This window comes from Nyctibius grandis, chromosome 30 (genome assembly GCF_013368605.1).
Source record: "Nyctibius grandis isolate bNycGra1 chromosome 30, bNycGra1.pri, whole genome shotgun sequence".
Lineage (NCBI taxonomy): Eukaryota > Metazoa > Chordata > Aves > Nyctibiiformes > Nyctibiidae > Nyctibius > Nyctibius grandis.
Window position 1 is genome coordinate 2,158,109 of NC_090687.1, and position 15,149 is coordinate 2,173,257.

A 15,149-nucleotide genomic window follows, 5' to 3' on the forward strand; every position below is an offset into this window, starting at 1 on the left:
TCAGCTCTTCAAAGAGTGAGGACCACAGTGCTGGATGGTGGCTCTTACCTGTCCCTGAAGTGACCACGAACTGCTGGAGTCCCAGATACACTTCTAAGTTATCCTGCAGAACTGGAAACTAGAAGCGACAAGAAATGCGTGTGATTTTGGGGCTTGGCAGAGAGTTAACACCAACTACTAATCACTCTGTTAGAGGACAGTGTGTTTATTTCTCCCTAGTGCCTTCAAAAAGACATCTGGAGAACAGGCAAGTCGCTAGGTTCTGGGCTGATCCTGCACGCCACAACTTCGCATGTCTTGACAGCTGTCATGAAAACAGAGATCACCACCCTGAAGGCACCTCTCTGTGGTAGCTCTCCCTTTCCCACAAATCCCAGCCATCAGCCTAACAAGATAGCAGTCTGACAAGTGTAAGTGACAGCACAGCATGCCACCAGAATGAATATGAAGATGGATGTATAACCCAGACCAAACAGAGCAGGGGAAAGGCAGAGCATGGAGCACAGGAAGGTCGTGCTGCATTTACCTCACCCATAAGTATCAGCTTCTTAAAATGTAGCTACCAAAATATTATTCTACCAGAGAAATTGAGTTTGGTGCCGCTGTAACAGAGCACAGAAGGGCAGCACTGTGCAGGCAAGCTGCAGGCTGCATCCAGAACTGCTGAAACCCCATAGGGAAAACAGCCAAGGAAGCAAACACCATTCATCATGCACCCTGGTCTAACCCTTTCCTTGTAGCTATCCCACCTGAAAGAATACTTCCCAACCCTCTCAGTCTGGTACAGTTCTACTTAACTTCTATTGGCAAAGTCACCACATTTGAAGTGGTTGGTTTTATGAAAGTTCACTCAGCCATCAGCACTGGCCACTGCAGCCTTTCATCTTCCAGCATGGGACAGGGTAACAGCAGCTGCTGTACACTGTTTTTATGATTTGCTACTGACAGACTAGCCACTGCATTCAACAGCACTGCAGACTGCTGTGAAAAGCACATGAAACTGCTTCAGCATCTTCCAGATGTACAAAAATGAACTAAGACAGGGCTCAAGGAAAGCCCTCACCATCCAGTTTCTAACAGACTGTGCCTAATTAACAGCTGAGCACCTGTGTGTAACTGCTGGAGAACTATTTAAAAAAAAAAACCCCAACAGATAGTCTTCCTCATGTTAATGTGTTCCTTTAAGGAAGCCACATGCTCTTCACCGTATGCCCCATATGCTCACTGAAACAGCTGCTCCATTTGTTTGCCTCTTGCTGACTCACACCGTGCCACCACACTGCAGAGGAACTGCTACTTTCGTATGAAGATGATTTTGTTCACTGCTTCAGAGTTTCTAAGTAATAGGCTTCTAGTGCTTAGCTCAGCCAGAACGTTTCTTAAATAAAAATATCAATTAAAAAAAGCAGTTCAGGTCAGGCATCTTCTGCCTCTGCAGCAGCTCAGTTTTCTCTGCTTCTTGGGAATATGGTTCAGAGGTCTAGGGATGCACTACGTCCAGCAGAATTAACAGACTTGCTTCGAGATCCCACTGCTATACTTGCCTTTCTTCTCACCCAGAGAAGAGGCACCTCCGCTGGCTCACAGGCTCAAGATCTCCTCCTCAGAAGCTATTACAGCACTACAAACCCAGGCAACTTTTACACCACCGATTCTAGCAATAGCAGTGGCACCACCTGGAGAGAAGCACTTATCTGTGTTTATCAGATATCATTCCCAATTGTCTCAGGCACTCTTTTCAGCATCTGCATCTAGCCTTTCATTCAAACAAAGATTTCACTCTCCTTAAAACCCTAATGACACTCTCGTCTGTCCAATTCGCAGCACTGCCTCCTAATAAAAAGGCCAAGATAAATAGCAGTGAAGGACTGCTGCCAAATATTTACACTTTGAAAGATGGGAATTTCTAAAGAGCTTAGTGTCCAGCAAGCAGGACTCAGATGCTCACTGAAGTACCCTCTTTAAAACACACCAAGAAATTGGACAAAGCCAAAAAACCAAGCTTTTTCCTTCAGTTTCTGGTCTCCTCCTTGCCAAGCTTTTGCATCCAAACCCAAATCTCCCTACTTGTTTTGCACTGTGGTCTCTATCAAACAGCTCGTAACAAACTCCAGCAGTTGGTGCTCGTTTCACATTGCACTTTTGGTCTGGACAGCTACTTACTAGTGTGGAGAAGGCGTGAGTTGGCAAGAGCTCCATGACTTTTGCAACCACTTCCAAGCTCTGGCGCAAGTACCGCTGCCACTCGGTCTGCTGCTACGGGAAGAAACACCAGGGTAAGCACAGCACTTCCAGAGGGAAACAGATGGCTTTTTGTACACTAGTAGGTCTTAATTGATGCTTGGGACTAACCAGCCCCTTTCCAGAGGCTGGCTTTTGCAGATACGTGGATGCTGAAGAGATACTGCTCTTGTGATTCTCATACGCTGCCAGACATCTGAAGGAGGATAATTTAGCCAACCCATGCTTTGGGCATGCACGTGTGTCTCCCTGGAGTGATAAGCCACAGGCGTTCACTCCTAAAGCACAGTTACTGCTCAGATGACAAGCATCCGTTATGCAGAACAACCTGCCCATCCATTTTGGCCACCTACTCCACTTTCACATTTATCAGTACTGAGATGATGTTTACCGGTACTGACTTAGGAGAAATGAGCTTAAACAAAAGCACCAACAATGTACAGCTTAAAGCTTTTGTCTCAAAGATATTTCAGCATTTAAATTCCAAGGCAACCAGACATGGACACCTAATGCCTCTGATAATCAGAACATAAGTATCACTATCATATCCTTTCAGTGTGACCAAGTACTTTTTTGTTGAAAGCATTTCATGCTGCTTTAGATCTCAAAGCCCACCCAGAATGGAGTGAAGCAACAGCTGTCTAGCTTGTACTCCAAAGTACAAGCTCTGGGGAAGACATTCTAGGTGTTACCAGTGCAAGAGTTAATATGTGGACCCGCAGCTGTCCTTGTTCAGCTCTGCTCCTTACATCATCATCCAATGTCTCGTCATCCAGCTCCTCCAGCTGTGCCTGGTTATACCTGAACTGGATTCGATTCAACACCTCCGTCAGCAACAGAACCAAGGCATCTTCGTACCTATAACCACGGAGAAAACGGAGCAAGAGTCTGATAAAACAATTCTGCAGAGACTGCTGCGCCCACAGGCCTTCCAGCAAAGAAGATATGTGAACCAGATGACAGTGTAAAGCGAGGCACTGCAAGAAGCCTGCAGCACAGCTTTACGGGTTTGTTGAGGAAACACCAAGCATGTCCTGGGATTAAGAGTATCATGTCTTTTCAGGTCACAAGCTATCTGCAAGGAAAGAGCCTTGGTAATATGTGATAGCCCTCTACCTCTGAAAGGGAAAGGGAGAATTATTAGCAAGAGAAGCAGCCCAAGAGTTCAAAACAGGAAAGGCAGAAGTGGTTTACAAGGAGTAAGAGCAGAGGTACATGAACAGGAGGCACCAACAGGCTCTCGTTGCTAAACTGCTCCTCAGCAGCCTGGCTGGTGCTCTGCTTTTTGGGCAGCGAATGAGGAACAGATGAAACAGGGCAGAGTTATCGCTGCCTGCCTCAAAAGGGGATCTCCCCTGAGGCTATTTGTTCTGCTATCCTTCCCTACACTGTTGGTAAACGAGTTCAGGCCCTTGTCCTCTGACACAAAGCCAGCACTTTTCCCACATGCACTGTAACACTAAAGGCACGTCACAAAGATATGCTTTCCCCTCTCAGGAGCTACGCAGCTAGCACAGAAGATCCTCCTTCTCACTGATCCCCTAAGACTAGTGCCAAGCTGCAAAATCAGCACAGAGCCACCCAAGCATCCAACCATTCCTGGTGATACACCACCAAAGTTTGGGGATTTCGAGGGGGCTTGGTTTGATTGTGTTTTAAAAACCTCCTTTCTCAAAAAGCTGGGGTCTGATGCAAAGAATCATGCTCTTTTCTAGGTGAGATCAGGTTGGAAAATTAGGCATCAGCATACAGTAACAGATTCAGAGCGTGATGCAACCCAAGTGTCAGACTAGTCAGCTGTGTCACTAGCTAAGCAGCTAAAAGCTGTCTGTGCAAGGTGCCTGAATTACCATCTTTTCCGTAACCACATGACGTAACTCTGGATTTGGCAATTTATCCAGCAGTAAAAGTTGTCATGTGTACAAAATGCAAAGTTTAGTAACCACAGAACAGGAAACTTCATCTGTGCTCCTGTGGTGCAACCACTCCCAGCCTGTCACACTGCAGCGTTTACACATCTGAGAGCGGGCAGGAAGCTGTAGCTGTAGAAGCTGTCACCAAGGACAGGCAGTTCTGAGAAAACTGTACAAGCTTCAGCCACTTACATGATTTTTTTGTTTGTTTATAGTCTGACATATCTCCTAGAGAGACAGCTATTGTTTGTTTCATTTTTTCCCATAACAAACTATTTGACACGAAGATAACACACATTACACGCCCATTAGCCAGATGAAGAAGAGGAGCAGAATGCCAAGGCAGAGTTCAACAGCATTAGGCAGAGAGCAGCAAATCAGGAACAAATTATAACCAAGTTCAAATGCAAATACCTACTGCTTGGGAAATTAAAAACCCCACAGTTCCCATGCTGAAAGGAAGAGAGCTGTCTGGTGTAAGCTAGTTCCACATTTGTTCTTTGCGGTTATGATGCCAGGCTGTCTTTCAACAGCCAACCATTTATATTTAGTGTGCTCAAGGGAAAGAAAAGCTTCCTCCTGCACTTAGAGGAATGGAATACAGCACAAGCCATGGCACTTTTAAGCCTCCAAAACTTGAATAACATACCAGTATATTCACCAGATTTTTAAAATGGCAGCAAAGGGACTTTTACCAAAAGAGAGCCACCCATTTCAGGAGACAGCATCTACAAAGGAAGAGCTGCCAACCACTGTTGCAGTTCATACACACAACTAGCAGAGGTAAGCAAGTGGAACTTTTAACTTCCAAACACAGTCTCGTCACTATTTCTCACAAACACATCTTTCACTTAAACAGCAATTTTAAAATCCCAGTTAAATAACAATTTTTTCCTAATTCATTAATTAGTTGTATGAGCTGTGTGAACACTTACTAGGCAACTTTGTGGTCTCTAATATGTGCTAAAACGTGCTCTAAAATTTGCTAAAAATGTGTTACAGTTTATTTTAGACTGCAAAGCTTTCTTCAGCTGGCTGCTAGGTTCACACACAACATATGTAAGTGACAGTTTTTCTACCCTAACTTAGTTTGAATTCTTTTGAGTGTGAAACATTGAAGTTCACACTTTTTATGCTTTAAGATTTTAGAAAAAGAAAAGGACTTAACCCCATGTGAAGCTGGAGTAAGCAATAGTTATTTCTCACAGTCCTTCCACGGTGGCCATGAAGTCTCTTTGCAGCTGTCACACCCTGACAGCACCCCGACTGCTCACCTGTTGAGCACTGCTTCTTTATCTGCCAGACGACTTTTAATTTTGCTAGTCAGATAGTCCAAAAAGAGCGTCCAGATGTCTAAGCAGGAAAAGTAACCTTCATGGGTAGGCTGAAATACACCAAAATTCACAATGAATATCGGGAGCTATGGCAAGGTTGATTTCACACAAGGAAAATACGAGTCAGCATCCACTTGGGAATGAACTACTTGCTTTATTGAGAAGTTTTTAGGAGCTCGCTGGAGAGATTTATAGTTGTTAAAAGATGAACAAGAGCTTCAGCGCAAGGGTGGGAACCCAGGAATTACAAGGCTCATCTCAGCACTGACCCATCACATGCCTTGCTGCATCAGCTTCCAGCATGTTCTAAATCTGCTTGTCATTATTCACACGTTGGGGTAAATAGGGCCAAGCTGCATTGCTACAGCTTCTAACACGTACCAAAAGCCACAGGGTTGTTTTTTTTAATACTAAAAGTTACAAGGAAAGCCTCAAATACAGTAAAAGCTGCAGGTTCAGGAGAAAGAAAAGCATCCCCCAACACAAAACGAGCAAGCTGGAGAGATTTTTCCAGACAATACTGTCCATTCCAAGGACCAGCAAAAAAATAAAAGCAGAAGCAAAGTTAAACACCAGACAAGTTGTTCTTGCGAGGTAACTACATGTGACTGCTGTCTCCAGCTAAATCCAAGAGCACATTAAGTCATCTCCAAGTCCCCAGCACTACTGGGAAAGCGCCAGTACGACAAGTTAATTGCTTTTTTTCTGAGCTAACTTTAGGCATCAGCTTCACCAGGGAAAATAAACTAGCCCTGCTGTACGAGACAACAGAACAGAGAACAGACCGAGGAGAAACAATGTCGCAGGGCTGTACCTGATGAAAAGTGTATTTGAACAACAGCGCCAGAAATTCCACCACGGGGAACTGGGAGTAGGATTCAATTCTTCGTAGGTGGACGCTCACAAAGAGACGGAGGAAATCCGTAAACTTCTCAATGTAGCTACGAGGGAAAGGAGAAAACACAACTGAGAAAACACGAAGGATGCCGCAAGGGAAAGCAATTTCATTGAAACAGTGATAAAAGTCACTCAAAATCCTTCCATTAAAAAGAAAGTTACAATTAACAGCCAGTAGAACAATTAAAATATAAAGCCCTGCAACAATTACCTACAGGACGGGCAACCCTTCATTCCATTAATACCTGAAACAGCAGAAAAGACAATCTAGTCAAAAGCAACTTTAATATTCAGATAAATATAATTGAGTTCAACCAGGTCTGCAAATAAGCACAATCCCCCCCACCCTAGAGAAATAATTTAATAGCAAGGGTCATCTTACTGATGTAGACAGGATTAGTGAAATAAACTGTACCCCTAAGGAATACAGCTGGAAGCAAGAAGTTAATGCAGGAGTTAGCAATACACGTGTTAAATTTACACGAGGAAGGGGGAGAGAGATGGAGATGAGAGCTGGAAAGGACGGTTTCTTCTGCAGTGCAGGTCAACTATCTAGAAGTTTCTGAACTGAGACAAAGCTTTTGTGACTGAAAATTAGACTATAGAGACAAATCTTCCTCCAAAGCATGGGACTACACAAAGTGAAGGTCCAAAAAGAAGCCTGCTACCAAATTTTCAGGGAGTCCAGCAAGGGCACGACCTCGGTGCAAGCACTGAGGGTTCTTGAGTACACGACTGGGGAAAAAATCACAAAGACCACAATGGGGTGAGCTTTTATCGGGGAATAAGAACACACCCTGCACAACACGAGCTTCATCAAGGTTAGAAATCATCTTCGTATATATAAAGAATTAAATACTCACAGAATCACAGAATCAACCAGGTTGGAAGAGCCCTCTGGGATCATCGAGTCCAACCATTGCCCTGACACCACCATGGCAACTAGACCAGGGCACTAAGTGCCATGTCCAGGCTTTTCTTAAACCCCTCCAGAGATGGTGACTCCACCACCTCCCTGGGCAGCCCCTTCCAAGGACTACACGGGACCAACGCATTCCAGTGTCACACACAAACAGCAAGAGCTCCAGCAATCCGACGGCACGGCTGTGTGCAGAGTCCATCCTTCCCGTACGGCAAGAGCTCTAAAGTGCAAGAGTACTTCTAGTTTTTTCTTTTACATAAGAAGTTAGGCTTAGCAAAGTTTCAGACATGCACGAACAGTCTGATTTTACTGTATTGCCTTGCTCTTCCCTTCTGCAAACTGCTTTTGGGTTTTTTTGGGGGGGAACCCCTACTCTTTCTAATGAGAACTCACTCCAGAGTGGAAGCATCGCCAGCTAACAAAGAGCTGCAGCACTGGCAGTTATTATAAGCCTACAAAACCACACGATACTTTGAATTTCAAAAAAAGACTAAATTTCCTTTTTATTTGCCACTGCCTACTTGACAAGACATCACTAAACATACCTGATCACGGATCAAACACTTCAGAAGTAAAGCTAGCAAAAAATAAAGAGTCCAGGCCAAAACACCTCCTTCATTCTTCTCATTTTTATTTTCTGAAGAGGCTCTGATAAGAAACCAGTGGAGTTCTTACTTGGCCCCTAGCTCTGCCAGCCCCAAAGCCCCTTCTGCAACCACTGAGCCATTGCTTGGATCCTTACTAGCCACTTCCCACATTTTGGGATCTTCAAGGTAAAGCCAAACACAAATAAAGCAAAAGACAGTTTAAGCTTACTCTTTTCCTGGACTAGTTTGACAGTACCAACGGTTCAAGACGTCGATTTTGTAACAGAACAAAAATAACCGGCACCATGAGAGGAAGGGAAGGAGCAGGCCCAGGGCAAGCAGGTTCTGACAGCAGTCTACTGAAGTTAGTTTCTTCAGTACCAATTTTGTTCAGGATTTTGTTAGTCCAAGCCAAGATGACACTTTCACACAGCAAGTTCTTTAGTTCTGGACATATATAGCTATGCCCTTAAGTGACAAAAGGAAAATCCTCGCATCCTTTCCCATGGAGAAGACAGGGTCAGCTCAGAGAAAGCTCCACTCCTCCAGAAACCAGTTAGATTTTTCCAGTCTCCACATCATCTTAGTGATATCCCTATTTCAGACCTCAGCAATGAATAAAGAGGGCTCTCAGTTACCGACACCAACAATCTCTGTGGATAACATGACTAAACAGCAGAAGACAACGATACGGCGACAGCACCTCTGTGAAGGCCAACACAGCAGCAGACCTTCCACAGCATCACCACTGAATGCTGCTTGCTCATGTTTTCCGTAAAAGAAAGAACAAAGTTAAAGAAGGGATTGATTTTCTGAAACCCAGAGTGTAACTCCTGGTTCTCCGTGCACGTGTCTTGTCTGCAAAGGTGGCAGATTTCTACACGCCTTATTTCTTAGGAAGCGAGAGATGAAGTCAGGGCAAGTTAGTAAAATAATGAGCAAGTAGAATTCACTGTTAAACAGAAGTCATGATTAATCTAGATTTACCATCCCAAAGCTATATGTGTATCTAAGGATATGGAAAGAGGGAATTTTACAGAAGAAACATGCAAGTCATCTCTACAAATGCACCCGCAGTTTTTTCCCTTAAATCTGTTTTTATTCTTGAGTGGATACAAAAAAAACCAACAACAAAACCTTAAAAGCCTTGCTGCCGCACCTGGGAATAGGAATTTCATACAGCAACACCAGAAATTTCTTTCCACCACCACATATCTGTAGCAAGATACTGAGCACATGTGCACAGTTGTAACCTATTTGCCAAGGTTAGCACCAGTCTGGCAGCCTGCAACCAGAGGCAGCATCAAGCCATCACCTCTTCCACCACCCTGCCAACACATGGATTCAACCGCTCAATACAACAGCACGACAAGTCTCACTTTCTCCCCTACAAGTAGGAATAGCCGATATAAAAGAGTTGAGCTGTTTTAGGCGACAAGGATGGTAGTAGCTGTCTAAAAAAGGACAATACGCAGGCTAAGATGCTGCCCCTTCCCTGCTGCCTGCAGTCAAGCACGCCAGACAGCCTCTGCGGTAGAGCCATTCACCGCTGCCGTGAATGGAGTTCCCCAAGGTGTCTTTCAGTGTTGTTTAAAAATAAAAAAAAAAGTAAAAACAAAAAAAGCAATCAGAAATCGTCACATCTCCATGAAGGGTAGGAACTGCTTCTATTTTCTTTCAAGTCATGACTTGCAGAATATCTACCCACTCTTTGTATGTTTGAGGTTAAGCAGAGAAGGCAGATACCGACCAGGAAAGGGAATACTGCAATGCCTTTACCTCACTGAGCCTCTTCTGTTTTCTTTTAGAACTGAATGAAGGGCAGGTTCAGCTCTTGTGCCACCTCAGACCTGCAGTCAAACAGTAACGAACGGGGGAAAGGGGAGGAAGAGGACAGGAAAGAATACAAACCTGGGCCACCACGGTCCCCTTGCAAACTCAGCCCCTTACCAGAACCTTACCTGCAGGCACCTACCTTTCTGCCTGTCTTGCCCAGCACAGTACTCTGAAAAAAAGGCCATTAGACACACCATGCATGACCGCAACACAATAAAGACAGTCCTTTAGAAAGCAAGAGGCCCTAGCACAGCTACTTAGCTGTTTGATTGCTCTTACCTTTCATCCAGTTCCTCTAGCCGGCTCTTCACCGTATGGGCGTTGTTCTCCTTGGTAATCTTCTGCAGGAGGTAGAAAGTCTGCTGGAACATCCGCAGCAAGTACTCTTCGAACTCCATAGGCACGCAGTTCTTAGACATCAGTTCATTGATGCAAGACATAGCCAAGACGCCAAGTCGGCCACGCTCCTGGCCCAACATCGAGTTCTGGCTGCTGCCGTTGACAGAAGACATCTTCCGAACGCGGGTGTCGCAGCCAAAGCGAGCAAAGTGGAAAATGGTGGTGAGGAGTGACGGGGTGATACTGGTAGACAAAGGGATCCAGCTGAAGAGGTGTGCCAGGCACTCCAGTGCCAGGGAACATATATATTCGCTTTCTGTATCAAGGATGGGGATTGGCTGGTTCAATAATTTGGCCGCACTGGGACTCTGCAACAGGCTACTTAACAGGTCACCTAGGAAATGAAGCACACATCTGCGTTACAAATCAGCCTTCAAATGATGCAAGTGCCAGCCCTAGCTATAAAGCAAAAGCCATCAGAGCCTCTGGCACTCAAGTTAGGCTACAAAGATCTGAGATGCAGCAACAATTGTTGTATTCTGGAGTTTTCTGAACTCGTGTTCAGATGATAATAGCAATGCCATGGGGTGTATTTTAGGAATTTATTACAAAATTCACTCCCCTCACAAGGTCGAGCATCCTTGACGTAAGCTTGGCATCCGTATTACATCCATATTACACTGAACCTTGGCAGAGTTGCTTTGGCTTGCGCATGACAGCTTGTGGATCATGTCAGAGCAGATGTACTGAGTCAGACTGAAAAGCCGACATAGTGCGTTACCTTTTCTCAGCCACCAAAAGCCCACAGCAGGCACAGACCACACTCCTCAGCCTCCAACCACCCCCGTTACAAAGGCTTCCTGAGCCAGGTGGGGTTTGAAGAATGCTGCACAGCCTCAGGATTTATCTTCCATTAATTTATCCAGTCTCCAACTAAAGCCACATCAACTTAATACTTGCAACATCCCGTGATGGAGTTCCACAGCTTAACTACACACTGTAAAGACAGTTTCTGTTTGGAGCCTGTCAGCTGCTGGTTTCATTTCCTACCTCCTGTACCCAAACAGGGAAAAGAAAGAATCTCTTTCCATTTACCTTCTACATGTTACTCAATGGCTTTCTATTGCAGCTCCTCACTCAATTTCTTTAGAAGAATGAAGAGCACTACTTTTCTTGTTACTTACATGGGAGCCATTCAATACCCTCAGTCATCTTTACTGCCCTTCTACAAAGCTTTTGTTTCTACTCCACACCTATTGATGCAGGAAGGCCAGAACTGCAGCCACTCTTCCGTTGTAGAGGAACCTTAAATCCATACAGCACCACAGCAGTTCTTATCTGGTTTTGACCGCTACCAATCCAAGCATTTGCACAACGATCTGGCCCAACACTCAGAAGTTAACCCTGTGTACCAGAAGGTGAGTTTGGAGCTGTGATTTGGCACTGAGTATTGCTCTCCCTGCTCGAATGCAGGTTATGCTTACCTGCATTGCATTCCACCTCCCATTTGCCCAGAGACGTGCAATATCCTCCTGCAAATCCTCACTCGTGCCTCCTTCTCACTATTGGGACCACCCTGGTGCCATCAGCAAGCCTCCTTGGCTCTCTGCTGAGCCCTTTGCCCAGGTCTCTAACAAGCACATCCATGAGCCCAGTCCCAAGCAGCACTCCAGGGGTGACCTCCCTCCTCATGGCAAGAGGGGACCATTTCCACTTACCTTTTACCTCCCGCCTTCTAACCAATTTTTCAACAATGCAGAGACTCCCCTTATCCCTGATGGCCTTTGCTTTCTCAAGAGCTTTTAGCAAGAAGCCTTCTTGGAAGCTTTATGGAAATCCAAGCAGACATCACCAGCTTGGCTGCCCTTCCCCAGGGAAGCTGCCCACTAACTCGCAGGCTTCCACAGAACACACACTGAAAACCTGTTAACCTTCCCCAAGTTACTCAATACACTTGAGTACAAATAATCTCTTCACCTTTATAAATCCACAGGCACTCATTATGTTACAGAATTTAAAGTTCTCCCCAGAAAATCAGAATAATTTTTTTTGAAAGTGAAATGACCCAACACACTAGGAATACAAAAATAACAGATATGATTTACTGAGCTATTTCCAAAGTACTCAAAAGCATGCATGATGATCAGATCCCTCTTAACTCTCCACATTTCATCAAGATTGATGTCTTACATCACTAAAGTCATAACTACCTGTCGTACCTTACCATTGTTTCTTTCTCCTCCGCTCCAGGAATTTAAGGCGTTGTGCTACTCCAGCTGAATTGGACAACCTTGCACGTAGTCTTAATATTAAAGCAGCCCCCAGGGTAACATCCACAGCTATACACACACTGCAGTGCAAAAGCTGCTTGCATTGTGCTTTCACAGCAGCACACACGCTGCTTTCAAACATCCAGTCCAGCAAACTCCACAAAAATCAACAAGAATCAAAGATTCTCATCTTTTAATCCATCAACACCAGCAACTGTAGGTTAGGTCAGCAGTTGGTCTGAGTGCTTTGCACCCCATTAAATTACTGAAGCTCAGAGTTTCAGGGATTTTAAGTTATATTTGGTGGCTTTGCAAACAGGTGATAAATTTACAGCATCAACTGCGTTCATGCACAAGGAGAAAACCCTCGTGGAGGGGCTGGGATCAGGCTAGTTCTGCAGCAGTAAGCATCAGGAAACATTTCTGTTACTCATTTGTTTACCATACGCGAGTGAATACGCCTAAGGAAGGGATTCATTGAGTAAAGAGCTATAAATCATGCAACAACATTTGGGGGCTGAGAGATTATTGCTGAGTAAATTCTATACTGATAGAATAATTTACTTGTTTCCCAACATAGGATGCTATCAGAGTTCTTTTGCTTAAGTGGTATGAGAAATGAATTTAACATTGTCTTCCAGTGCTATTTAAAAACTGTGCAAGACTTGCAAGTAACCTTCTCACTCTGCTTCCCTCCGCAAAAAAAGGAAGCATAGGTTTTCCAAGTTCCTAAAGAGATTTGGCTCTGACAGAAGATATTAAATATTTATAGGGACTGTGAAGCTTATTTGCCTTTTGGAACACCTTGAACTTCACCTGAATGTAAAAAGAAAAAGGCAGTGGCCTCATCTAAGCAACAAAAAAAGTAAGAAGTTTGTTTGTTTTCCCTGAAAGGGGAGACACAGAAATACTTTCACTTTGAGAAACAGGACCTAAAGTCCCAAGGTGAATACCCAGGTGGATGAACAGCTGCCTCAGCACAAGCACCATCCAGCGAGTCACCGAGGAACTGAGAGGGCATCTCAAACAGGCTTCCACTGACAACCAGCCCTGAGTTTGTTCCGCTGGTTATTTTATTACAACTCTAGACAACAAAACAGAGATTTTCCGGGTTGTATCATCAGTTTAAGTTACTTGCTCCTCAGAACAAACCACGGCCACTGGGGCACTTGCCACCAACAGCTGATAGTAATATAAATCAGCTTTTTACCATGGAAGACCCCAATCTTCTCAACATCACACCAAAGTACCGAGGCTCTTGCTGCCAGGGTGGGTGAAGCTGGCACTCCCGCCCTCTCCAAGCACCACGTTCACTCTTGCCAAGCGATACTACAAGTTTTGTTCTTTTCTGTTAATATTCTTTTTTTTCAAACTTTTGCTAGCTACAGCAAAATCCACCTCCCCCAAAACCAAGGAAATATTTCTTCCCATTTTAATTCATGTTTTGTATATAACTTTAAGTGTCTTAAGCTCTTCTACAGGAAAGAAGCACTTGAAATTCTGCTCCAACTTAAATGTAACAGTTTTAACACTAACCAAAAGCTTATCACAGGCAGCTGTCTTAAGCTGACCAGTGCAATCTGGCCACAAGGAAGTGATCTGCACCTCCCAATTAACTGTTTCAGGTCCCAAAGACAAGGGAGACAAAGGTACCCAGTACATCTGTGTAACTCACAGAACACACTGCACTGAGCACAACTCAACACCAGTATGACTCTGGAAAAAGAAATATGGGACTCACAAGTGTTTCATCTTCTCCCTATGAGGTGTTACAGGTTTCCAGACCCTAGGACCTTCTTTGTCCTTGTTAAAAGCAGACAGAGCCAAGATCAGACAACATCCTGATTTCACACAATCGTGGTATTTCTTCTTGCTTTGTTTTCCAAAAAGCAGGTACAAAGACCCCACAATCTGCTGGACAATGCTTGGGTGAGCTGAATGTAACAATGACCCACGTTACATCAAGGCACAAGAGAAACTGGCAGTCATCAAGATCAGCGTTACACCTAGGGTGACCTTATCCAACCATCCCCTGTTTAGCCTTACCAGGACAGTGAAATGTGTGCCAAGTACAAGGACATAGAAATATACCCTCTATTTCAAAGGTAACTAAGAAATATATATGTAAATGAGTTTAGATCAGATAAACACCCACGCAAAAGACTAACAGGAACAGGTAGAAAACAAACTTTCACAATATATAGACACAAAGTCCTAGCCACCTTTTTTTTTTTAATTAGGGCTTCAGTTTTGCTCCAGTCTAGCTTTTGATGTGCTTGCAGCTGAAATTCAGAGAGGACAATGCCAACTCATTGATGTTAGAGCATTTTGCACTGACACTTCAGAAAGCTTTTTGCCATCTGAGGGCAACGAGAAGCTATATGTGCATTTTTCAATGAGGTGGAAATTGCTGCTTCATGTAAGGTTTGTCTTTCCGACCAGAGATTTGTTGGCCTATGAAAAGCTCTAGGAAAGGGTTATTACAAGAGGTTAGACAGTGAAGGAAGGGATCTATGCCTGATATTGCAAGTTTAAGCACATGGAAATACCACCTTGTAGCTTTAGCCATCCTTACCACTTTCTCCTGAAGTTGGGGATGGTGGTGGAGTGGCAGCAGTAACGCTGTGTTTGTCCCAGATGCTCTCCAAAATACCTGGCCAAAGAGACATTTTTCAGAACAGCCTGCTAAAAGACAGTTTGATCTAACAAACGTACTGGGGACTGCAAGAGAACTTTGGTAGAACACATCTTTAGTGCTTTGACACAAAACATTGCCTTCTCTTAGTGAATTACCAAAGAAATTACCAAGT

The 15,149-nt window shown here is 44.2% G+C and overlaps 1 protein-coding gene across 3 annotated transcripts in view; it reads right to left on the bottom strand.

The window, feature by feature from the left end:
- XPO6 (exportin 6) overlaps positions 1 to 15,149 on the bottom strand; it is a 53,416-nt gene that overhangs the window by 14,727 nt on the left and 23,540 nt on the right. For 2 of the 3 annotated variants that reach the window (XM_068420235.1, XM_068420233.1), the window contains exons 6-12: positions 14,915 to 14,992; positions 10,010 to 10,463; positions 6,303 to 6,429; positions 5,429 to 5,538; positions 2,991 to 3,099; positions 2,164 to 2,256; positions 49 to 118 (exon numbers count right to left, since the gene is read on the bottom strand). In XM_068420235.1, the coding sequence (XP_068276336.1) occupies positions 49 to 118; positions 2,164 to 2,256; positions 2,991 to 3,099; positions 5,429 to 5,538; positions 6,303 to 6,429; positions 10,010 to 10,463; positions 14,915 to 14,992 (1,041 nt within the window). The remainder of the gene's footprint in view (positions 1 to 48; positions 119 to 2,163; positions 2,257 to 2,990; positions 3,100 to 5,428; positions 5,539 to 6,302; positions 6,430 to 10,009; positions 10,464 to 14,914; positions 14,993 to 15,149) is intronic. The other variant, XM_068420234.1, reaches the window with a different exon arrangement.